Source organism: Neoarius graeffei, chromosome 7 (assembly GCF_027579695.1).
Source record: "Neoarius graeffei isolate fNeoGra1 chromosome 7, fNeoGra1.pri, whole genome shotgun sequence".
NCBI lineage: Eukaryota > Metazoa > Chordata > Actinopteri > Siluriformes > Ariidae > Neoarius > Neoarius graeffei.
Genome location: NC_083575.1, coordinates 43027154 through 43053011, shown reverse-complemented (window position 1 = coordinate 43053011; position 25858 = coordinate 43027154). Strand labels below are relative to the sequence as shown.

General features: G+C 43.6%; 1 protein-coding gene across 1 annotated transcript in view; it reads right to left on the bottom strand.

Moving 5' to 3' along the window:
* Positions 1-25858, bottom strand: part of LOC132888854 (sodium-driven chloride bicarbonate exchanger-like) — a 168007-nt gene that overhangs the window by 21282 nt on the left and 120867 nt on the right. The window contains exons 19-26 of the mRNA XM_060924948.1: positions 24895-24995; positions 21668-21842; positions 21447-21580; positions 10074-10319; positions 9841-9946; positions 5530-5697; positions 5274-5480; positions 4906-5067 (exon numbers count right to left, since the gene is read on the bottom strand). Coding sequence (XP_060780931.1) covers positions 4906-5067; positions 5274-5480; positions 5530-5697; positions 9841-9946; positions 10074-10319; positions 21447-21580; positions 21668-21842; positions 24895-24995 — 1299 coding nt within the window. The remainder of the gene's footprint in view (positions 1-4905; positions 5068-5273; positions 5481-5529; positions 5698-9840; positions 9947-10073; positions 10320-21446; positions 21581-21667; positions 21843-24894; positions 24996-25858) is intronic.

Here is a 25858-nt window from a genome sequence, read left to right as displayed (position 1 = left end):
TCTCTACCCGCTTTGAAGATGTAAACTTATAATTAGTCTCAGTCATATACAGTTGTGGTCAGAAGTTTACATACAGTGACATAAATGTCATCTTGGATATGAATGTCATAGCAATATTTGGGCTTTCAGTAATTTCTTTGAACTGTTCTTTTTCTGTGGCAGAATAATTGTACAGAATACATCTGTAATAAAAAAAAAAAAACCACCAGAATTTGGTGCACAAGGTTTAATTTTCTTTGGGTTTTCTGAAATCAACACAGGGTCAAAAATTTACATACGCTCACTTAGATTATTAATTCAGGTGCTGAAACTTCCAAGAGGTCTCTTAACTTCCTGTTAGTGATCATGATTGACTACAGCTGGTAGCTTCTCTGTGCCTTCATAAAAAGGGTGTGTTTACAGCACTCATTGGATTGACTAACACACAGTAAAATGGGAAAGTCCAAGGAGCTCAGTGCAGATCTGAGAAAGAGGATTGTAGATACACACGACTCTGGAATGTCTCTTGGAGCCATTTCTAAACAACCGCAAATTCCAAGATCAGTTCAAACAATTGTATCCAAGTTATTGTGAGGTGCGGTCACTTTGCCAAGCCACGTTGCTTCAAGAAAACCCAAACTGTCACCCTCAGCTGAAAGGAAATTGATTTGGATGGTCAGGAACAACTTGGGAACCACCATGGCACAGCCCTGCCATGAACTGGAAGCTGATGGATCACTGTCTACAGTTCAGATCACCATGGACTAAAAGGCTGCTATCCAAGAAATAACCCCCTGCTCCAAAATTGACACCTTCAAGCTTAACTAAAGTTTCAAGCTGACCACATGGACAAAGAAAAAGCCTTCTGGAGGAAAGCTGTATGGTCAGATGAGATAAAGATTGAGTTGTTTGGCCACAATGACCACCATGTACAGAGGGACACTGTACCAGCTGGTGGTGGTAGGATCATCATACTCTGAGGCTGTTTTGCTGCCAGTGGAACTGGTTCATTGCACAAAGTGGATGGAATAATGAAGGAGAACTCCCTCAGAATTCTTCAGTATAAACCATCAGAAACTTGAACATGACTTGGGACTTGGTAGTTACAACAGGACAATGCACCCAAACACGCATCAGAGCTGGTTCTGGAGGATAAAGCAGGCTAACATTAAGCTTAAAACAAGTCCTGATTTCAACCCTATTGAAAATACAGTGGTGCTTGAAAGTTTGTGAACCCTTTAGAATTTTCTATATTTCTGCATAAATATGACCTAAAACATCATTAGATTTTCACACAAGTCCTAAAAGTAGATAAAGAGAACCCAGTTAAACAAATGAGACAAAAATATTATACTTGTTCATTTATTTATTGAGGAAAATGATCCAATATTACATATCTGTGAGTGGCAAAAGTATATGAAACTCTAGGATTAGCAGTTAATTTGAAGGTGAAATTAGAGTCAGGTGTTTTCAATCAATGGGATGACAATCAGGTGTGAGTGGGCACCCTGTTTTATTTAAAGAACAGGGATCTATCAAAGTCTGATCTTCACAACACGTTTGTGGAAGTGTATCATGGCACGAACAAAAGAGATTTCTGAGGACCTCAGAAAAAGCGTTGTTGATGCTCATCAGGCTGGAAAAGGTTACAAAACCATCTCTAAAGAGTTTGGACTCCACCAATCCACAGTCAGACAGATTGTGTACAAATGGAGGAAATTCAAGACCATTGTTACCCTCCCCAGGAGTGGTCGACCAACAAAGATCACTCCAAGAGCAAGGCGTATAATCGTCGGCGAGGCCACAAAGGACCCCAGGGTAACTTCTAAGCAACTTGAAGGCCTCTCTCACATTGGCTAATGTTCATGAGTCCACGATCAGGAGAACACTGAACAACAATGGTGTGCATGGCAGGGTTGCAAGGAGAAAGCTACTGCTCTCCAAAAAGAACATTGCTGCTCATCTGCAGTTTGCTAAAGATCACGTGGACAAGCCAGAAGGCTACTGGAAAAATGTTTTGTGGACAGATGAGACCAAAATAGAACTTTTTGGTTTAAATGAGAAGCTTTATGTTTGGAGAAAGGAAAACACTACATTCCAGCATAAGAACCTTATCCCATCTGTGAAACATGGTGGTGGTAGTATCGTGGTTTGGGCCTGTTTTGCTGCATCTGGGCCAGGACGGCTTGCCATCATTGATGGAACAATGAATTCTGAATTATACCAGCGAATTCTAAAGGAAAATGTCAGGACATCTGTCTATGAACTGAATCTCAAGAGAAGGTGGGTCATGCAGCAAGACAACGACCCTAAGCACACAAGTCGTTCTAGCAAAGAATGGTTAAAAAAGAATAAAGTTCATATTTTGGAATGGCCAAATCAAAGTCCTGACCTTAATCCAATCGAAATGTTGTGGAAGGACCTGAAGCGAGTAGTTCATGTGAGGAAACCCACCAACATCCCAGAGTTGAAGCTGTTCTGTACGGAGGAATGGGCTAAAATTCCTCCAAGCCGGTGTGCAGGACTGATCAACAGTTACCGGAAGCGTTTAGTTGCAGTTATTGCTGCACAAGGGGGTCACACCAGATACTGAAAGCAAAGGTTCACATACTTTTGCCACTTACAGATATGTAATATTGGATCATTTTCCTCAATAAATAAATGACCAAGTATAATATTTTTGTCTCATTTGTTTAACTGGGTTCTCTTTATCTACTTTTAGGGCTTGTGTGAAAATCCGATGATGTTTTAGGTCATATTTATGCAGAAATATAGAAAATTCTAAAGGGTTCACAAACTTTCAAGCACCACTGTATATGGACTGTGCTTAGTCGAGTCCATGCCATGAAAAAAAAAAAATTCAATTGAACTCTACCAATTCTACCATGAAGAGTCGTGAAATATCCAACCAGAATTCTGCCAGAAGCTTGTTCATGGTAAACAAAAATATTTGGTCAAGTTGAATCTTGCAAAGAGACATTTTACACAAATATTAGGTGTGCTATATGTATATTTTTGACCCTGTATATATAATTTTGACCCTGTGTTGACTTCAGAAAACCCAAAGAAAATTAAAACTTGTGCACCAAATTCTAGTGTTTTTTTAAAATTAAAGATGTATTCTGTACAATCTGCCACAGAAAAAGAACAGTTCAAAGAAATTACTGAAAGCTCAAATATTGCCATGACATTCATGTCACTGTATGTAAACTTCTGACCACAAATCTGTGTGTGTGTGTGTGTGTGTGTGTGTGTGTGTGTGTGTGTGTCTTTGTATGTGCTATTGTTTATGGATCTATCATGCAAGTCATTGATTCTTGAAAGTCTTCCATTAAATACATACAGAAACAATGGTGCTGTTTTTTTTTTCTTCTTTGAATTGCCTTTAAATGGTAAATATCAAGCTCTGGCAAGCTATACCACTTTCTGTTATTAAACAAGCAGAACTGAATGCCAATGGTATCAGCAAAGATGCCTCCGCTGCCAACAAGTCTACTCCTCATTACTCAATTGTATGCCTGAAATACAGAGACGAACAACCGTTCACACTCATGAGTAGCCTGTTGACCTAATCCACATGTCTTTGGACATATGGAGGAAACCCATGCAGGCACAGGGAGAGTATGCACACTCAGAAGACAGAAAGGCCCCAGTCAGTCATGAGGTTTGAACCACGAACCTTCTTTTAATAAATATATTACGTTCATTATGTCTTCTTCTTAAATCAAAATAATTAGGTTTTTTTTTTGTTTCAGACATGTAAAAGCTTTTTACCTTTACCTGACATGTTTCGACGGTGTAACTTCCGTCTTCATCAGAGGGTCACCCGGATGTTGGTGTGTGACGTGCCTTTATAATCAGCTGATGTTATGTATGTCAGAGGAGTTACAGAACAAATCCAAAGAGCCATGAAAAAACACAACATACAAACACCCGTGAAACCACACACCAAACTACGACAGCTACTAGTTCACCCTAAGGAAAAAATCGACCAACACAGTAAATGTAATGTCATATATGAAATACCATGCCTGTCATGCAATAAAACTTACATTGGGGAGACAGGAAGGAGTTTTAGCATACGAAAAAAGGAACATAAAAAGGAATGTGAAAAAGAAACAGAACAGAGACAAACAAGAGCAATAAAAGAAAAAGCTATGCAAGAGAACCTGAAATCAGCAATAACGGACCACTGCAGAAGGGAAAATCATATAATGGACTGGGACAATGCTCAGATCATACAGCAAGAGAACAACAGATACCACCATTGGATCAAGGAGTCAATAGAAATCAGAAAGCGTAGCCCAAGAACAATAAACAGGGATGAGGGGACATACATGCTCTCCCACACCTGGAGCGCCGTCCTGAGGGGGCAACACTGACAGCGGGAGGCGTGACTGACCTGTCAATATTGACAGGGAGGTCACGCCTCTATAACATCAGCTGATTATAAAGGCACGTCACACACCAACATCCGGGTGACCCTCTGATGAAGACGGAAGTTACACCGTCGAAACATGTCAGGTAAAGGTAAAAAGCTTTTACATGTCTGAAACAAAAGAAAAACTAATTATCACGAACCTTCTTGCTGTGAGGCAACAGTGCTAACCACTGCACTACCTATTGAAGCTAAAACTGTTTCAGATAGTTGACTGTACTGTTTGGATCGATTCTAAAATCTAATCCGTATTCTTGTTTTTGAGGCAGAACGCTAATGAGAATCTCAGACAGACAGACGATCTGAGAGATGCACAGACAACTGAAAACCTAGGAGCAGAGGCATAAAAACAACCAAACATGACAGTTCCCTTTTATAGGGAATACAGTCAGCCTGATCAGCACTGTGTTCCACAGCTCTGAATCTAAAATGGCCTAAGCACCATGGTGAAAATAACTGCGTATGCCTATAATTTCACTCTCCTCTACCTTCAGCTTGTGTTCCTTCCTGTTAATGATGACAGTTGTGATCTGCTGGTCCATAAAGATCAGGATGGTACAAAGCAGTGCTGGGATGAAGGAGATGAGGACTGTCCACCACGGGTTTGGTCCCACAGGGCTGATGATCCAGCCACGGTCATCTCTAGTAGGCTGTAGAGGGTCAGGAGATCAGACATACAGAGGATTATGCTGATGTGTATGGAGGGTTTTTTTTAACTATAAAAACCTAAACATATTGACTTAGAACTAAATGCAGTCAAACTTTGTAACTTAACATGTACGATTACTGTGAGGCGAGGTTACGTCAGATAAAAGGCACTGCAGAGTCAAGGTCATCATTATGAAGTGTGACTCACTTTAAATTCATTGGGGACCTGCAGTTTGGGAGAGGGAACCCCAAGAACAAAGTCGATCACCACCATGGTGACAATCGTGATGAAGACCGCAAAGTCACTGATGATTGCCCTCACCTGCATTAGAAAACAAACAGTCAGAAACACTCCTGCACAAGTGAGGACAGAGTCCCAAACATCAACATAAATATCCCTATACTGAACTAGAAGCTAAAATTGTGAAAATAATACGCTGGCACAAACCCACACGCATACACACACTTGCCTTGGTGGGGAAGTAGCGGCTGGTTTTGAACTCCTTGAGAAAGAAAGACATGGCGACGGTGGCAAAGAATAGGATGATGGACCAGAAGAGGACGTCGGGGACGTAGGGGCCGTGCTGGCCGCATGCACTGCCCTGGAACTCACCCTTGAGCTCCACACAGCTCTACAGCACAGCACAAAACATCCTCACCACACTGCTGTAAAACTCTCTCTGTGCACACATCACAATAACTAAATTCTGTATTAATGCACCAGGTTTTAAACTAAGTAACCTGTTCCACTTAAAGCTAGACTGCCTTTCGGATTTTTCAAGTGTAGGTCCATCCATCCATTATCTGTAGCTGCTTATCCTGTTCTACAGGGTCGTGGGCGAGCTGGAGCCTATCCCAGCTGACTATGGGTGAGAGGCGGGGTACACCCTGGACAAGTCGCCAGGTTATTGCAGGGCTGACACAGAAACCCACAGCCATTCACACTCACATTCACACCTACAGTCAATTTAGAGCCACCGATTAGCCTAAACTGCATGTCTTTGGACTGTGGGGGAAACCGGAGCACCCGGAGGAAACCCACGCAGACACGGGGAGAACATGCAAACTCCACATAGAAAGGCCCTCACCAGCTGCTGGGCTCGAACCCAGGACCTTCTTGCTGTGAGGCGACAGTGCTAACCACTACACCACCGTGCCGCTCAAGTGTAGGTGATAAAAAGAATTTTCCCAACACCCAATTATTTTTGTTTAGTGGACCGAAAGCTACTGAATTCGAATTACAGACTTCCAATTTTATTAGTTTTTTTAAATAGAACAATTAATGAATTGAGGGGCATGTGGCCTTAAATTCTCCGCTATTTTTTCCTGCTTCACCATGACGCAATACAAGATACTACATCATGCATCATGTGGTGGGCTTTCCCCGTTTGCACAAGGCATTGTGGGATACAAATTTGAAACAGGAGAGAAAAATGGAGGATGTGAGTGCGCGAATGAAACGTGAAAGACCGACTACAGTAACAGAAAGTGAGAAGAAAAGACGTTATGTTCTATACGAAGGAAAGGAAACGCAGGACCAAACTAATAAATATCGGCGCTCAGCGAGCACCTCGGTGTGATCAGCTGTTCGTTTAGCGACAGAATGATGGAACTGTCAGGTCAGTGCACGGTCAAAGGTAAACCTGCGCATGCGCACACACACGGACTTCTTCTGTCTGCTTGACTGCGTGAAGCGAGCGATTTCATGCACGTTATTTGTTCGGGAATCCTCTCAGATTAAATAACTTCCCAGCCACAGAATGGCCTGATATTTTGTGAGATATTACAGAAGTAAACATATATCACAATGACTACATTTCAGATGGAACTAAATTTCACCGATTTTATGAACTCGAAAGGCCATCTAGCTTTAAGCTATTGTTCTGGCATTTAAATGCTCCAATCTTTGTTGACAAACTATATTGCTTGTTGGAAAAAAATTGTTTATTGCCTATGGATCGTTAATAATAAATTAAATAATTTCTTGTACATTAGATTTTATAATTCTGTCTGAGTTACACAACTTCATGTGGATTATTTCTTAATATTTCTTACATTTCTTAAGCTTCGCTTTTCATAGAAACATGAAAGGATATCAGTGATGCGTTTGGCTGAAATCATTAGGGATTTGCTTGATTATTTCCTGTGCTGCTTCTGTGTGCACGTGCGTGAGCGTATGTACGTGTGCTGCAGACAAAATATCGGGTAGCAGGAAAGAGCATGAACTGGAGTGAACCAGGGTAGGATTTAGCTTCTTAAGTTCTCCTTTCTGAGCCAGCAGGAAACACGTTTCTGTATACCAGGAGACGCAGGGCAACATTCTTTGTCCCTACTCCATTATTATTTCTCCATCCATATCCCCCTGTGACTGTTTAATCCGTATTATTCATCCTTTTGGATATGGGATTATTATTATTATTTTATTTTTTCCAGACAGAATACTTTGTAGTGATGTGATCCCAGTGTAGTTGTGTGGGTCTGAACTTGCTCACACACCCACAAAACTTGATGCCTTTTTCACTGTAGTGCTCTAATGCTGAAAAAAATAGCGCCACCCAACCAGCAGAGGGCGGTGTATACGAGTAGTATTTATTACACACTCTTCTAACTTCTAATTTTCCTAATACAAGGAAATATGAAGAAATTCATATGCTACGGATAAAGATTCGGTTGAAAAATTTGGGTGTTTTCCTTTTAGGGGATCACTCGCTGCCCAGGACTTGAAAGATAAAGATGACAGATAGAAAGAAGATTAGACATGTTTAGACAGTGGTTCACTGTTTGGACATGTTGACGTGTTACAATTTCACTAATTGTATTCACTTACAAGTGACGACTGGATAATTAAGACGCCAAACAATGGAAAATGGAAGCAATCATAGCATGGTTTTGTATTTGTAATCAAGAGCTCAATATTATCTGCTACAAATGCCGTGAATAAAAGCACATATTTGCCAAACACATCATATTAACCTTTTAATCCACCCGTCCAGTCGGACAAGCAGCAGGATTTTCCACTTGTCCTGACCATAACCTTTTTATTATTACTGTGTATTTACTAGTTCAGTGAAAGGAAAGTGATTAACAAAGTTTATCGAAAAGCAGGTGTAGTTACAATCATCGTTATGCTTTAATGATTTTATAATTTTTCAATAAAACCCAAACTTTAACTGTAACAATAAACAAAAAACTATCCAAAGCCCCATTATAGCACGTGTGTTGTTCTAACCCCATTACCTCATCTGCGGTTGTAAGAGTCAGACTCACTCACATTCAAAGCTTTTGGAGGAAATAAAGTTAAATCCTGATTAATCCAGTAAAACCTGAAAGATAAATTAATTTAAAGAAACGAACTGAAAGAAAATGAGTTGGGCATGATAAGGGGGACAGAATCACGCTGTGAATGAAAACAAGCCGTAAGTGAGTTCGGCGCTGTCGTCAAATTCCAGCCAAATATTTTACGATTGTGTGTTAATGTGAACCGTACAAAAGAAAAATACAATAAAAAGTCCAAATGAAATGAAGATTCACCACAGATATTTATTTTATTGAGGTGTTTGATTGCCATTTCTCAGATTTTGATGAGAATCTAATACTCTATAATTAGATATTATGACGTGGTTATTTTTACACACACACCCGCTGTACTCGGCTTCCCTGGAATTTCGTAAACAATAACACGGCCAGATCACTGAGGGGATTGAACTGGTTTTGTTGGAAATTTATTGATGTAACTCTTGAATAATTACTATAAAAATGGTGATTTTCAACAATCCCTAAAAGATATGAAAGCATACGGTATCGTTACTATATTGTCTGGGGCGGTTATTTGTAATACTGTTGAGTAATTTTCTTTTGTCTATAAACCAAATTAGATCAGCCTATATATAGAAAATGTGATAATAAAATATGTGGACTGCTCATATTATTTTACGTAAATTGTTTATTACTATTATTTAACTCATTTTTTATAATATGTTGCAACTTTAAGCGAGTCTTCAAGGAGTTTGGCCTTATCATATAGCCTTAGCAGCGAGCCAGCGAGTATAAATAACCTGCACGTGAACAAATGACACTGTTAAACTCACCTCAACATGTGTTTTACAGTCGTTTACTGTGCCATGGGCAATGCTAAAGTCACTGTTACAAACAGTACAGCGCACAACAGTGTCATTATTTTTACACCAATTAGGCAAGGGGACACTTTCATGTAGTCTGAGGTGAAATGGGTTTTGTATTTTGTTTTTTTGGGGCACACTGTCATGACGCTCCTGGAGACACTGAACTGATGGGAGTCTCAAAGCACGCCCACGAAAGACAGTGATTGGTCTACTTAACAAGACAGAGCAAGCAGGATGCATTCTCTCGCTTTCTCTGTATGCTCACTCGCTGTACATTCCAGGATACTGTATCTAATTTGTGGGCGTTAGGAAGCCACTATCAATAGTGAGAGACTCCCGGCACTTCCAGAAGAGTTGGGAATAATTCAACTTGTCCCGTCAGACAAGCAGATGCGGATTTGACTTGTCCGGACCAAACAATTACTTGTCCCGTCCAGTCGGGCAACCATTAATGTTGAGCCCTGCATATTCTCCCAGAAAGTAAGAAAACTCCCTAATAATACAGCACGACAGGTCATTAGAGATCTGGTGCTTTGGTGCTAGCACCAAAACGCTAGTGTGGAACATTTAGGTTTAATATCCAGTGTGGTTGAGTATGATAGAGGAGGCATGGTACGTGCTGTGAGTGAGTGAGTCACTTTGCCATTTCCTCACCTTGACATCCAGATTTAACCAGTCGATCTCAGAGCTGGTGATGTTCTTCTCCTGCCAATATTGCAGGGTGCTGTTGCTTGGCTCGTTTGGCTCCGTGCACACACAGCTGAAAGCAATCATGGTGTAACACAAGCAAATTAGAGGAGATTAGTAAGTCTTGTAAAACAAGGATGAGCAGCACAAACATACTGTATGAAAATGTTTTCTTGTTGGATGAGTGTGTGCGTACTTACGAGTACTGGGTGAGGTTGTTGAGGTCATTGTGCATGTTGAAGGGATATGTATCTCCCAGGTGCACTAGTTTCTCCAGAGCTTCATAGATGAAGATGATGCTGATTAGCGAAGCAAAGGCTTCCTCTGTGAAGCGAGTAATGTAGCACACCAACGAACTGGCATCTGTGGCCACCAGGATCAGGCAGAAGAAAGCCGTCCACAGTCCGATACACACACGCAAAGAGAGGTAGGACAGTCCATGGTCCCTTAATAAACATGCACATCTCTAAGTTTTGGGAATATTAAACCTCTAGATATTGTAGATACTCTACAATCCCCTTGTGGCAGCGGGGGCGTGGTCAAGCGCCGGTCTGTGACAGGAGGGCAGAGTCAGGGAAGGTAAGTGGCAGAATCACTACACCTGACGGCAACTAACCTGTTTGTGTGTGTCTTCCCAGTGACCGCGCCTTATTTAGGGAGGGAGAGCAGGGGAGCTCTTCCTGAACCAGACGCTGAGTGTGTGTGTCTGAAAAGTGCATACATAATTGTTATGCTGAAAAGTGTGGCAATAAAACGTTCTGTCAAACCTGATCTCTGTCCTGCCGTCCTCTGTGCTCCACCCACGAACACTGAACTGTTACAGTGGTGCCAAAACCCGGGGGCCTGGAGCACAGCAGCCTAACAGCCCCATGGAGTCCTCCCCGTTCGCTGAACTGGTCCACGCCCTCGCCGCGGCCCAGCAAAGCCAGCACCAGGCGCTACTCACCCTCCGAAAGGAGCAAGAACAGCGGCTCGAGGCCCTGGTGTTGGCCCAACAAGAAGATTGAGAGGCGTTCTGGCACCTCCTCGCGTTGGCGGGGTCCACCAGCGCTCCTACCGCGAGCCCGTCTCCCCTCACCGTCACCAAGATGGGCCCGCAGGACGACCCCGAGGCATTCATCACGCTCTTCGAGCAAGTCGCCGAAGCCTCGGGGTGGCCGATGGAGCAGCGCGCGGCGCGCCTCCTCCCCCTGCTAACGGGAGGGGCACAGCTGGCCGCGCTACAGCTCCCCACCGACCGCCAGCTGGCCTACGCGGACCTCTGCCGGGCCGTCCCCCAGCACGTGGGGCGCACCCAGAACAGCAACGCCAGCGCTTCCGCGCGTTGCACTTGGAGGAAGTCGGCCGGCCGTTCGCGTTTGGCCAGCAGCTCCGGGACGCCTGCTGGCGGTGGCTGACGGCCGACAACCGCGACGCCGAGGGAATCATCGACCAGGTGGTGCTGGAACAGTTTGTCACTCGCTTGCCAGCAGGAACGGCGGAGTGGGTCCGGTGCCACCGCCCGGCGTCGCTGGATCAGGCAGTCGAGCTGGCAGAGGACCATTTGGCGGCTGTCCCGGTGGCAGGACAGCAGATGGCATCTTCTCTTCTCTTCTCTCTCCCCCCCCTCCTCCTGTGCCCCGTCCTTGCCCCATTCGCCCACCGTGGAGGCGGGGGCCGGCACCACCCCAGCCGGCCTGCCGCACCCGTGGTGCCCTCCCGTTTCTCCCTTCTGTGTCTGTCTCTCCCCCCCCCCTCAGGTGAGTGAGCCCCAGATCACTGGTGCAGAGGGAAAGCCCGGGCCGGTTTGCTGGCGCTGCGGGGACCCGGGCTACTTTCAACAGCAGTGCACGGCCATGGAGGTGGACATGGTGGTTCGGATCCCCGACGCGCCAGAGGCCACCCTCGATCGGGCCGGAGCGTATTGCATACCAGTGAGTATCCAAGGGGATACATATCAGGCGTTGGTGGATTCTGGCTGTAATCAGACCTCAATTCACCAAAGCCTGGTGCAGAACGAGGCACTGGGGGGAGCACAGGGGGTGAAGGTGTTGTGTGTGCACGGGGATGTTCACAGCTACCCTTTGGTGTCAGTCCACATTTTTTTCCGAGGGGAAAAATTCATAGTGAAGGCGGCGGTTAATCCTCTCCTTACCCACTCTCTGATTTTGGGGACTGATTGGCCAGGATTTCGGGGTTTGACGACGTGCTTAGTAGAGAGTGGGTCCTGCCATTTAGCAGGGGGAGGTCCCGGTGTCGCTTTGGCGGGAGCAGCTGTCACAGAGCCGTCTACGTCATCTCCGCATCAGAGTGAGGTGCCCCAGGCTCCTCCTCACTCTCTCGGGGAATCCCTCACGGATTTCCCGTTAGAACAGTCATGAGACGAGACTCTGCGACATGCGTTTGACCAAGTGAGAGTAATCGATGGTCAAACGCTCCTGCCGAATGCCATCCCGTCCTTCCCCTATTTCTCTATTATGAGGGATAGATTATACCGAGTGACGCAGGACACTCAGACGAAAGAGCAAATCACGCAGCTTTTAATTCCAAAGAGCCACCGGGAATTGGTATTCCAGGTGGCTCACTTTAATCCCATGGCTGGACACCTAGGGCAGGACAAGACACTAGCCCGAATAATGGCCCAATTCTATTGGCCGGGGATTCGCGGCGATGTTCGTAGGTGGTGTACGGCATGCCGCGAATGCCAGTTAGTAAATCCAGCGGCCATTCCAAAAGTGCCTTTGCGCCCTCTTCCGTTGATCGAGACCCTGTTTGAGAGAATTGGGATGGATCTCGTCGGGCCATTAGATCGGTCAGCACGAGGGTACCACTTTATATTAGTTCTGGTGGACTATGCAACGCGATACCCGGAAGCAGTGCCTCTTCGCAATATCTCAGCACGCAGTATTGCAGAGGCACTCTTCCGCGTCATCTCCCGAGTCGGAATCCCGAAAGAGATTCTGACTGATCAAGGCACTACATTTATGTCACGGACACTGCGCAAACTGTATGGGTTATTGGGGATTAAGCCGATCCGCACCAGTGTGCATCACCCACAAACGGACGGTTTAGTTGAACGGTTCAATCGCACCCTCAAAAATATCATTAAAAAATTCGTAAGTGAGGACGCACGTAATTGGGATAAGTGGCTTGAACCCTTGTTGTTCTCAGTGCGAGAGGTTCCCCAAGCCTCCACGGGGTTCTCCCCGTTCGAATTATTATATGGGCGTAAGCCGCGCGGCATCCTAGACGTGCTGCGGGAAAACTGGGAGGAGGGACCTTCACAAAGCAAGAACGAAATTCAATATGTTATGGACCTGCGCGCAAAACTCCACACGCTCACCCACCTAACCCAGGAGAATTTGCGGCAGGCCCAGGAACGGCAAGCCCACCTGTACAACAAGGGTACGCGCCTTAGGGAGTTCACCCAGGGAGATAAAGTACTCGTACTGTTGCCCACTTCGAGCTCCAAATTGATCGCCAAGTGGCAAGGTCCCTTTGAGGTCACACAGCGAGTCGGGGACGTCGACTACGAGGTGAGGCAAACGGACAGGGGTGGGGCGCTACAAATTTACCACCTCAATCTCCTTAAACTCTGGAAGGAGGAGGTCCCCGTGCCGTTGGTGTCGGTGGTTCCGGAGAAGGCGGAGCTGGGGCCGGAGGTTCAAAAAGGGACACTGACATCACGTATCCCTCCGGTCCCCTGTGGAGACCACCTCTCCCCGACCCAGCTCACGGAGGTCGCCCAGTTGCAGGCCGAGTTTTCGGATGTGTTCTCGCCCCTGCCCGGTCGCCCTAACCTCATAGAGCACCACATAGAGACGCCCCCGGGGGTAGTAGTGCATAGCCGCCCTTACAGACTACCCGAACACAAAAAAAAGGTGGTTCGGGAAGAACTTGAGACCATGCTTGAAATGGGCATCATCGAGGAGTCCCACAGTGACTGGAGCAGCCCGGTGGTCTTGGTACCCAAGGCCGACGGGTCGGTCCGGTTCTGTGTGGACTACAGAAAAGTCAACGCGGTGTCTAAATTCGATGCGTACCCAATGCCTCGTATTGATGAGTTGCTCGATCGACTCGGTACTGCTCGCTTTTATTCGACGCTGGATTTGACGAAGGGATATTGGCAGATCCCCTTGACTCCACTATCCCGAGAAAAAAAACGCCTTTTCCACACCGTTTGGTTTACACCAATTCATCACCCTTCCGTTTGGGCTGTTTGGGGCGCCCTCTACGTTTCAGCAGCTGATGGACAGAGTCCTCCGCCCTCACGCCACTTATGCGGCCGCTTATCTAGATGATATCATCATCTATAGTTATGACTGGCAGCGGCACCTCGAACATCTGAGGACCGTCCTTAGGTCGCTGAGGCGAGCGGGGCTCACAGCCAACCCAAAGAAGTGTGCGATTGGGTGGGTGGAAGTATGGTATCTGGGCTTCCACTTGGGCAACAGGCAGGTGCATCCCCAAATTAATAAGACGGCAGCAATTGCGGCCTGCCCGAGGCCCAAGACCAAAAAGGGGGTGAGACAGTTCCTGGGGCTGGCTGGCTATTACCATAGGTTTATACCTAATTCCAGCCCGCTGACTGATCTCACTAAAAAGGGGGCACCAGATCCGGTCCAGTGGACGGAGCAATGCCAGCGGGCTTTTTCGGAGGTAAAGGCTGCACTGTGTGGGGGGGCCACTTTTACACTCCCCTGACTTTTCTCTCCCCTTTGTGTTGCAGACCGATGCGTCGGACAGAGGGCTGGGGGCGGTTTTGTCCCAGGAGGTGGAGGGGGAGGACCGCCCCGTCCTGTACATCAGCAGGAAGCTGCCAGTGTGTGAGGGGCGCTACAGCACGATAGAGAGTGTCTGGCGATCAAGTGGGCAGTCCTCGCCCTCCGTTACTACCTGCTGGGGCGCCCTTTCACCCTCTGTTCGGACCACGTGCCCCTCCAGTGGCTCCACCGCATGAAAGATGCCAACGCGCGGATCACCCGTTGGTATCTGGCACTCTAACCCTTCAATTTTAAGGTGGTCCACAGGCCGGGGGCGCAGATGGTTGTGGCGGACTTCCTCTCCCGTCAAAGGGGGGGGGGGGAGTCGGCCGCAGGCCGGACAGCCGCCCGGCCTGAGTCGGGCGGTGGGGGTATGTGGCAGCGGGGGTGTGGTCAAGCGCCGGTCTGTGACAGGAGGGCGGAGTCAGGGAAGGTAAGTGGCAGAATCACTACACCTGACAGCAATTAACCTGTTTGTGTGTGTCTTCCCAGTGACCGCGCCTTATTTAGGGAGGGAGAGCAGAGAGCAGGGGAGCTCTTCCTGAACCAGACGCTGAGTGTGTGTGTCTGAAAAGTGCATACATAATTGTTATGCTGAAAAGTGTGGCAATAAAACGTTCTGTCAAACCTGATCTCTGTCCTGCCGTCCTCTGTGCTCCACCCACGAACACTGAACTGTTACACCCCTTCAAAAGTATTCAAACAGCAAGGCCAATTCTCTTGTTTCTGCTATACATTGAAGACATTCGGATTTGAGATCAAAGGATGAATATAAGATGATCGATCTGAATTTCAGCTTTCATTTCCTGAATGTATGTGATGTGTTAAATAACTCAGAACAGGGCACCTTTGTTTGAACCCACCCATTTTTCAAGTAATCAAAAATATTGGAACATGTGCCTACCAGGCGTTTCTTGTTGCCCAGGCGTGCCCTGTTAGATTGATAGTGTAAAAAATTAACAGCTCTGAAAGTCTACTCTCAGTTTCATCTTTGAAGACTGCATCTGTTGTTAAAAAGGATAAACAACATGACGACCAGACAGCTGACTATAGCAGAAAAGCAAGCCATTTTGCAGCAGAGAAAAAAGGGAAAATTATTCCGAGCCATTATTCAAGCACTGAGTGGAGCCAATACAACAATTTGCAATGTCCTGAAAAAGGAAGGAACCACTGGTGTACTAGCGACTAGCAGTTGATGACAGAAGCATTGTGAGAGAGAGCTGTGAAGAAAAAAAAATCCAAAAACAACAGTCAGTGACATAACCAACAACCTCCACAGGGAAGGGCTGAAGGTATCACAAGTCACTGTTTGAAGAAGACTTCGCGAGCAGAAATACAGAAGCCGTTAAACAAGATGCAAACCACTCACATCAACAGTAACGAATTCGCAAAGAAATACAGAGAAAAAAGTTCTGGAATCAAGATTAACCTCTACCAAAGTGATGGAAAGGCCAAAGTGTGGAGATCTGATCATGATCCAAAACATACAGTACACGCTCACTGGTCAAGCACTGTGGAGGTAATATCATGGCTTCAGCCAGCATGGATGGATTAAATCGCTCGCTTCGCACAGTCAAGCTGACGGGGAAGTCCGGTGTGTGTCTGCGCAGGTTTACCTTTTGGCGTGGTCATCGTCTTCTTCTTCTCTTGGGTTTTACAGCAGCTGGCATCCAGTGTTGCATTACTGCCATCTACAGGCTTACCTTTGACCATGCACTGACAGTTCCATCATTCTGTCTCTAAAAGAACAGCTGATCACACCGAGGTGTTTGCTGACCGCCGATATTTATTAGTTTGGTCCTGTGTTTCCTTTCCTTCGTATAAGAACATAATGTATTTTCTTCTCGCTTTCCGTTACTGTAGTCAGTCTTTCACATTTCATTCGCGTCCTCCATTTTCCTTTCCCGTTTCAAATTTGTATCCCACAATGCCTTGCGTGAACGGGGAAAGCCCACCATGTCATGCATGACGTAGTATCTTGTATTGGGTCATGGTGAAGCAAGAAATAATAGTGGAGAATTTAGGACCACATGGCTTTAAATTCATGAATTGTTCTATTAAAAATAAAATAAAATTAGAAGTCTGTGATTTGAATTCAGTAGCTTTCGGTCCACTAAACAAAAATAATTGGGTGTCGGGGAAAATTATTTTTATGACCTACACTTGAAAAAACTGAAAGGCAGTCTACCTTTAAGCGTTATGTACTTTAAGACTACCTGTTCCAATACTTTTTCTCACCTAAAACTTGGGTGTTCTGCCACCAAAGGTGCCATGTTATAAGTTGCTTAACACATCTAGATGTAAATATCAGGAAAAGAAAGCTGAAATTCTGACCTTTTGTCTCATATTCATTTTTTTCATCTCAAACCCAAAAGTCTTGGTTTATAGTACAAAACTGTTTTGGCCTTTTCATTACAATACTTCCAGATAAGACTGTATATACTGTATACAAATAAAAACCAAAAAAAAAAGGCATGTCTTCTCTTTTACTTGTGCTGTATTGACATGGCTCTTCCTGTCCACAGCATAACAATATGAACCATACAAATGGTCTATGTAAAGGTTTGTTTATAAATAGCAGGGTGTATACACAGTCATATTTGAATATGTTTTATGTCTTATTACTTCAAAGTGTCAATCACATATTAGTCAGTGATTTATTAGATCTTGACCTCACATCAAGTTAAAGCAAACCACAAATGTGTAAAATATTTGACATTTGAAAGATAAATAGTTCCATTTGAGAAATATTCTGTTTTCAAGAAAAGTGTTTTTCATTTGCAATTTTTGATTTTTAAATTACAATTCTGATCAGAGGTGGACAAAGTACCCGACTTCATTACTTAAGTCAAAGTACAGATCCCACTGATCAAATGTTACGCCGATACAAGTGAAAGTTGGACAGTCAATTTTTTACTTAAGTACTCAAGTACTTGCTTTTAAAAATACTTAAGTATTAAAAGTAAATTTTCTGTCAACGCATTGTTGTATTATTGCTACACTACTTACAAAACCTAATGCCGTTGCCAAAGACAGAAATGTGAATTCACAAAATAAATGCATGCCGTGCCATCATGGTGGTTTAACATTAAGCTAGCTAGTCAGTGAAGCTCCATCTGACATGCTAGCAAACTCTTTTCAAACTCGAAATCATATTTTGTTAGTTTTTTCTTTTTTATCAGACACCTAATTTTTTAGGTTTGTTTACCTGACATGTTTCGACGTACGACTGTCGTCTTCCTCAGAGTGTCACCGGATGTTATTGGTGACGCATCTTTTATCAGCTGATGTTTCCGAAGGCATGGCTTTCCTGTCTGGATTGACAGGTCGGTCACGCCTTCTACTGTCAGTTCGTCCCCTGCAAGATGGCACTCCAGGTATGGGAGAGCATGTATGCTCCCTCATCTCGGTTGATGGTCCTCGGACTTTGCTTACGGATCTCTATGGCCTCCCTGATCCAGCGCTGATGTTTATTATCTTCTGTCCGGATGACTCTGGCATTCCCCCAGTCCATAATATGATTTTCCCTTTTGCAATGATCTGTTATGGCTGACTTATAATTTTCCTGTTGTGCCTTTTCTTTTATTGTTCAGGTTTGTCTTGTAGCTGTCTCCTTTTCGCACTCTTTCTTATGTTCATTTTTTCTTGTGTTGAAACTCCTTCCTGTCTCCCCAATGTAAGTTTTATTGCATAATTGGCATGGAATCTCATATATGGTGTTGCATCTGTTTTCCAGATGTATTCTGTCTTTGGGATGAACCAGGATCTGACGGAGTGTTGTGTGTGGTTTGACAGGTGTGTTAATGTTGTATTTCCTCATTGCTCTTTGAATGCGTTCCGTTATTCCTCTGATGTATGGTAATGTCACTACTCCCCTGTGTTCTTGTTTGTTGGTTTGTTTTTTCTCTTTCTTCTGTGTTTTATTGTTTTTGACCTGTTCTGCCCCTTTGGATATTGCCCATTGTGGATATTGACATGCCTTCAGTGCGTGTTGTATATGTTGTTCTTCCTGTTCTTTGTCCTGTGCATCTGTAATTATTGCTGCGCGTTCATGCAATGTTCTAACTACGGATATTTTGTGCATTATGGGGTGTTCGGAAGTCCAGTTTAAATATTGGTCGGTGTGTGTGGGTTTCCTGTGTACTTTTATTTTGATGTCCCCCTCTTCTGTGTGATGTATTTTTAAGTCCAAAAATGCTATTGACTGCTCCGTTTCCTCTTCATGTGTGAATTTTATATTGCCGGTATTGTCTATAGTATTGAGATGGTCGGTAAGTTGTTGAGTGTGTCCCCTCTTTTCTTTTTCCAATATGTCGTCCACATACCGTTTCCAGAGTGTTGGTCTGTATTCCGCTGGTATTGTAGTGAGTGCTTTTTGCTCCAGGTCTTCCATGAAAAAGCCGCACATGATGGCTGATAGTGGGTCTCCCATGGCAAAACCTTCCTTTTGTCTGTAAATTTTGTTCCTGAACTGAAAGTATGTGGATGTGGCGATGAATTGAAGGAGTTGCGTAATGTCTTGTACAGTGAGGTTTGTGCGTTTCTTGAGCGTCCTATCTGTTTTTAATTTGTCTTGTACTACCTGTATGGTGGCTTCTGTGGGTGTTCTGGTGAAAAGAGATATGACATCGTGTGAAATGAAAACTTCGTCTTGTTGCATTTTTATGTTTTTTAGTTCTTCTGCCAGTTGTTTTGAGTTTTTGCAGTGTTGGTCTGTGAGTCCTAGTAATGGTTTAATTATTTCGGTAAGTGCTTTTGATAAGTTGTATGTCACTGAACCAATGCTATCTACTATGGGGTGTAATAGTGTTCCTGGTTTGTGTATTTTTGGTGTACCGTAAATCCTGGGGATGACATTGGCTGTGGGTACTAAATGATTATATGCCTGTTTATCTATTTTATTTTCATCGAGTAGTGGTTTGAGTCATGCTTTAAGTTTCTTTTTCTTGTCTTCTGTTGGGTCTTTTCTTAATATCTCGAAGGCATTGTCACTGAGTAATTCCATCATTTTGTGTTCATATTCTTCGGTGTCCATGATAACTACTGTTCTGCCTTTATCTGCTGGGAGGATTGTGATGTCTTTATTTTTTGCTAACGTTCTCATGGCTTTGGCTTCCTGTTTGGTGATGTTACTGGGTGGTGGTTTGGCCGTTTTCAATATACCAGCTATTGCGTTTCTTAGTGCTGCTTTTTGTCCCTGATCCTGTATTTTCTCACAAGCTAATTCAGTTGCCAGAATGAATTCATCGTGTGGTATGTTGTTCGGTGTGACAGCGTAGTTGAGTCCTTTTCCTAGTATACTGCGTTCTGCTTGTGAGAGTTTGTACCTTGATATGTTGTGGATCCATTTTTCGTTGATGTGTGCGTGCTCCGGTTCTGCCTTCTTTTTCTGTGCGATGAGTTTGTCCAGTTTTCGGATTTGTCGGGTTTTTGTCTCTGTGAATTCCTGCTCATGTATGTCTGCCAAGTGTCCGTGTATTGCTATTTCCATTTCCTTGTTTTGGGGAAACCGGCGTTTGAAAGTTTCCATCTCCCTATGTAGTTCGCTGTTGATATTATTGAGTTTGTCAGTTGTGCACCGTATCCGTTCTTTTACCAGAGTCATCCGCACTTTCCTGATCATCTTTTCCGCGTTTCTGGTTGGAATCGGGTTCTTCATGTTCAGGCTGGCCGGTACGACTTCCTCATCCCGGCAGCGCAGATTGAATCTCAGGTGATTCCTGTAGCGTCCCCGTTTTCGCGTCAATCTTTCAAGGCGGCGAAACTCCTTGATGCTTTCATCTCCATAACTTATTCTTAATCTTTCGATTACGTTCATTATGTCTTATATTGAATATTGTTAGTTTTTTCTTTTTTATCAGACATCTAATTTTTTAGGTTTGTTTACCTGACATGTTTCGATGTACGACTGTCGTCTTCATATTGGGTAGCTAACGTTACTAGAAAATAAAGATTTCTACATTCTGTTTATTTGGCAAGATTATGCTAAAACATATTTCTGAAAGGACTTCAGATAAGTTAACGCTATTCATGTTAGCGTAACTCCGTTTTTACATGCTAACTAACGGTGTCCAAGTTAACTAGCTGTGTGTTAACGTTAGCCGTGGACAAGGCTACGGCAACTTGGCAGGAAAATCTGTAGAAAGTCATTTGACTAACCAGACTGCATAACTATTGCAATGTTATCGCTAGCTCTAAAAGCACAGACTTCTTCATTGCAAGCCTTATCTTGCAATAAAACGTTTATATACCTCAATATGCTTCCGCAGGTTGGACGTCAAGTTTTTGTAGGCCGTGATGTGGTTCATTTTTGGCAAACAAAGCAAACATTTAAAACGAAATGAATCTTTAATCCTTTCAGAAAACTGAAACATGGCTTCTAGGTAAAGCCATGGGTACGTACATTCCCCAGAAGAACCGCCTCCTTCCATTCTGCTATCAACTGATCATGTTAAATAATGCTGCTGAGAAATCACTGAACTTGATTTTATACAGTCTATGGATGTGACGTGACCCTATTAATCACGTTTTAGAAAAGAAAAGAAAACATCCACTTTCAAAGCTGCTTCATAGTAACGAGTACCATGATAGAAATGTAGTGGAGTAAAAAGTATATTTGCCTTTCAAATGTAGTGAAATTAAAGTCATAAGTTTCCAAAAAAATAATACTCAAGTAAAGTACAGATACTCAAAAAGTTTACTTAAGTACGGTACTCAAGTAAATGTACTTCGTTACTGTCCACCTCTGATTCTGATTTTTGGTCATTAAAGAATGTGAAACCAAAAATTGCAGAATCCAAAAACTCAACAATAACCAAAGGCATAACTCACTTGCAGAATTTGAAGAGTATCTTCTCAAATATCAAGACAGGACCAGTGCCGCCCAAGATAGTGAGAGGCTGCCCAGCAAACAGAGAGTACACGATCCCAGTCATAGAGGTGCCAAACAAAGACTCCATAGCACTCTGGAAGACACAAACCAGGCATTAACATGAATTACAATTTGTCTTAGATATTTGTGGTTGTGGAATATATGAAGATTGTGTTCTTACGATTTGCCCCTCTGTGGCCTCCCCCAGCAGGCTTCCGAAAGTGATGACAGGAGACATGCAGGCGCAGTAGAGGAACATGAAGGAGGCCAGACACTGCAGGCTCATGGCATCGGTGAAGTCAGACAGGTAGTGATGACTTTTGCGTTTTACATCAAGGCAAAAGCCTCCAAAAAACCTGAAGAACCACATACACAACATCAGCACTTCCTTCCACAGTGAATACTTTAAAAACATCACATGATGTTATACATAAGGGATAGCTTTACAATATAGCAACTCTAATACAGTACCAACACCAAATTTATGTATACTATCTGCTCTAAATATAACAAGTATGTACTGTATATGCGTTTTTAGTGACAAGGTAGCAAAGTTATGGAGTCAAATAATTTATAAAGGACCAGTGGATCTATACAGTGGATATAAAAAGTGTACACACCCCGTTAAAATGATTGGTTTTTCTGATGTAAAAAAATGAGACCACGATAAATAATTTCAAAACTTTTCCCACCTATAACCTGTACAATTCAACTGAAAAACAAACAAATCTATTAGGGGGAAGAACATAAAAAATGTACAATAAGCTGGTTGCATAAGTGTGCACACCCTTCAACTAATACTTTGTTGAAACACCTTTTGATTTAATTACAGCATTCAGTCTTTTTGGGTTCACACCTGCCATCAGTTAAAATGGCACTGATTAACCCCAAATAAAGTTCAGACATTTACTCAGTTGCATCCTCCAGCAAAAGCCAGGGTTCACAGAGAGCTTACAAAGCATCGAAGGGATCTCACTGTTGAAAGGGATCAGTCAGGAGAAGGGTACAAAAAACATTTCCACAGCATTAGATATACCATGGAGCACAGTGAAGATAGTCATCAAGAAGTGGAGAAAATATGGGACAACAGTGATATTCCCAAGAACTGGACGTCCCTCCAAAACTGATGAAAAGACAAGACGAAAACTGGTCAGGGAGGCTGCCAAGAGGCCTACAGCAACACTGAAGGAGCTGCAGGAATTTCTGGCAAGTACTGGTTGTGTACTACATGTGACAACAATCTCTCATTCTCCACATGTCTGGACTATGAGGTAGGGTCAAAGAAAAACATCCAAGCCCGGCTACATTTTGCAAAAAAAAATACATCAACTCTCCCAAAAGCATGTGGGAAAATGTGTTATGGTCTGATGAAACCAAGGTTGAACTTTTTGGCCACAATTCCAAAAGGGATGTTTGGTACAAAAACAACACTGCACATCACCAAAAGAACACCATACCCACGGTGAAGCTTGGTGGTGGCAGCATCATGTTTTGGGGTCGTTTTTCTTCAGCTGGAACAGTGGCTTTAGTCAAGGTGGAGGGAATTATGAACAGTTCTAAATACCAGTCAATTTTGGCTTAAAATCTTCAGGTGTCTGCTAGAAAGCTGAAGAAGAAGAGGAATTTCATCTTTCAGCATGACACTGACCCCAAAAAAGTTTTGGAATGGCCCAGCCAGAGCACAGACCTAAATCCAATTGAAAATCTGTGGGGTGACCTGAAGAGGGCTGTGCACAAGAGATGCCCTCGCAATCTGAAGGATTTGGAGCGCTTTTGCAAGGAAGAGTGGGAAAATATTGCCAAGTCTAGATGTGGCAGGCTGACAGACTCCGACCCAAAAAGACTGAATACACTATGGGGTAGGGTCAAAGAAAACCCTGACTCTTAACCAGGAGATCACAAGTTCTACTTGCAGTCAGGTCATACCAAAGGTCATCATAGAAATGGTACCTACTGCCATCTGGTTACCAGAGGACCAGCCCGCACTGTAACCCTAGCTATGTGAGAGGCCAAGGGCTATAGAAACGGAGATCGGCACCGCCCAATGTGCCTTAGTACTGGAACAAGAGACTGCTTGGGAATACCAGGTCCTGGCATGGGAGGGACTTTATTAAATTTATTAAAACAAGGACTTACAAACGACTTGGGCTGTATGTAAACCTTTGGCCTCAGCTGTATTAGATTATTGTATTAGATCTGCAGTAAAATATTTGCACTATATCTCCCAGTACTTTCTCACTAAGCGTTATCAAGGCTAGTGAACATGTCCTGTCTGTGAATCTGTTAAATAAAGCAGGTTTCACCTTTCGAAATTTTAAACAACTGTGATCTGAAAGAAAAGATTTGCAGAAGTGTTGACAGTACAGGAGATACCGGGGGTGAGTAGATTTAGAGGAGTGGAAAGGAACAAGCAAACACAAGAAAAGACATAGGAGAGACTATGCTGAGCAAGAAATACTTGCTGTCTTAGTCATGTACACACTTTCGGACAAAAAAAAATGCTTCAAAAAACCACTTTCGGACACTTGTCCGTCGCGCTGGTATTTACTTCATTACTGTCGCACAATTAAAACGTATCAGATCAGGCGGCTGGTGGGTTTTCAAAATAATAAATACATGCATGTATTTTTGTGATAAATCCATATTATACTGAGCGTATAATTTCCCACATTAATCAATACAAAGTACCTGCATCTCTCAGTTTTTTTTTAAAATCAAGGCTGAATACTTTCTTCTTTGCCGCTGCCTTTTATTCAATCAAATTTGAGACTTTTAATTTGATTTCTTTCAGCGCGACTGCAGTGCATGATGGGATATACTGCTTTGGTTTGTGACCATCGTTGTACACTACTTTTCATAATGCATTGTGGGATACTTTGAGTGCACTATGTAGGGTGTAAATAATCCTCACTAAAGTTTCGGACAGCACTACAAAATGGCATCCTCACTATATAGTGCCCTATATAGTGAGTAGGGAGCGATTTTGGACACAATGAAAACTTCCGGCTTGATTACTTCAGCATTTGAAAGAGGGCGCGCGCATCTTTTGACAACGTTGGCAGATGTTGGTCACTTTGATTTCCGCTGTACGTTTTACTTCGATCCTACGATGTCTCGCACGGGTCTCAACGAATCTCGTTTACGGCCATTGCTTTGACATATGGACTGATCTATTACATAACATATTTCAAACACTCATAACTTGCTATAGCAGTGACAAAATAGCTATCAAAAATGCATTCCTATATTTAATAAAATGAGAGAAATAGAATTTTGATAATAAAAAATGTGCCTTCAGTTCCCCTTTAAAGCAGCTGTTCAATGCTATGCCTGCACCTAAACTTATCCTTCAACCTCAAGAACCAAAAGGAAGCCATTGATCCCGCCCTCACGTACACACAGACTCACTTTCCTGTGCGCTGTAATTCAGGTCCTCCATGGCCTCCATGTTCCTCTGTCTCTCCCAGGTCAGTCACTACATTAGGTAGAGAAGGAATTTTCCTTTTCTCCTAGAGAGAGAGAGAGAGAGAGAGAGAGAGAGAGAGCGCAACATTTATGAACCTCAGTCACTATTCAACAATTCCAAAGTTTACATACTGTCAACGTTCAGTTGAAGGACAGGAACTAGAAACTATAGACAGTCAATCATCATTTTTTCAAACTAATAACATTTAAGTTTAAATCATTTCTTAAGTTTATTACCCTTATTTCTGACTTTTCAGTATTTTCGGTTGTTTCATTGCAGCTGCATTGCTAACATTCCTCTGTATTTGTCATGGATTCCCCAAAGCTGCATCATGGTTCCCATGTCAACAAGCGCCATGTGTTCCTGTCCGTGTTGGCTTCTGTTTTAGTCCCATCCTTGCTCCATCATTTGCTCATTTCCTTATTGTATCCAGCTGTTTTGTATTAGTTCATCATTAGTTTGCCTATTTATACCCTCTTGTGGTTTAATTTCTTTGCAAAGTCTCATCATTGTTTAATGTGCTTTAGGTCTTGGTTTTCTTTGCTCCCCTGTTTCTGTGATTTGACCTTGCCTGAATTCTTGTTTACAATTGTCTTTTTTTTTTTGTACATATAGTGCAATTGTGAACAATAGCTAACTCAGGTACTGAGTTCACCAATCAGGGGTGGGTTTCCCAAAAGCCTCTTAAGGCCAAGAGAGTCTTAAATTACCTCTTAAGATCCATCGTCAAGCTAATGTGGTTTTCCCAAACAACATCGTAGCCAGAGTAGTCCTTTAGTTTACTCAGAATTTACAAGAGACCTGGACCACTCGTTCAAAACAAAGAGTGACTCGCTCACAGCCGAATACACAATGCACTGCACCTCGGAGGGACTCTCACAGTCAAGAGGGGAAACTGGTGCTGAA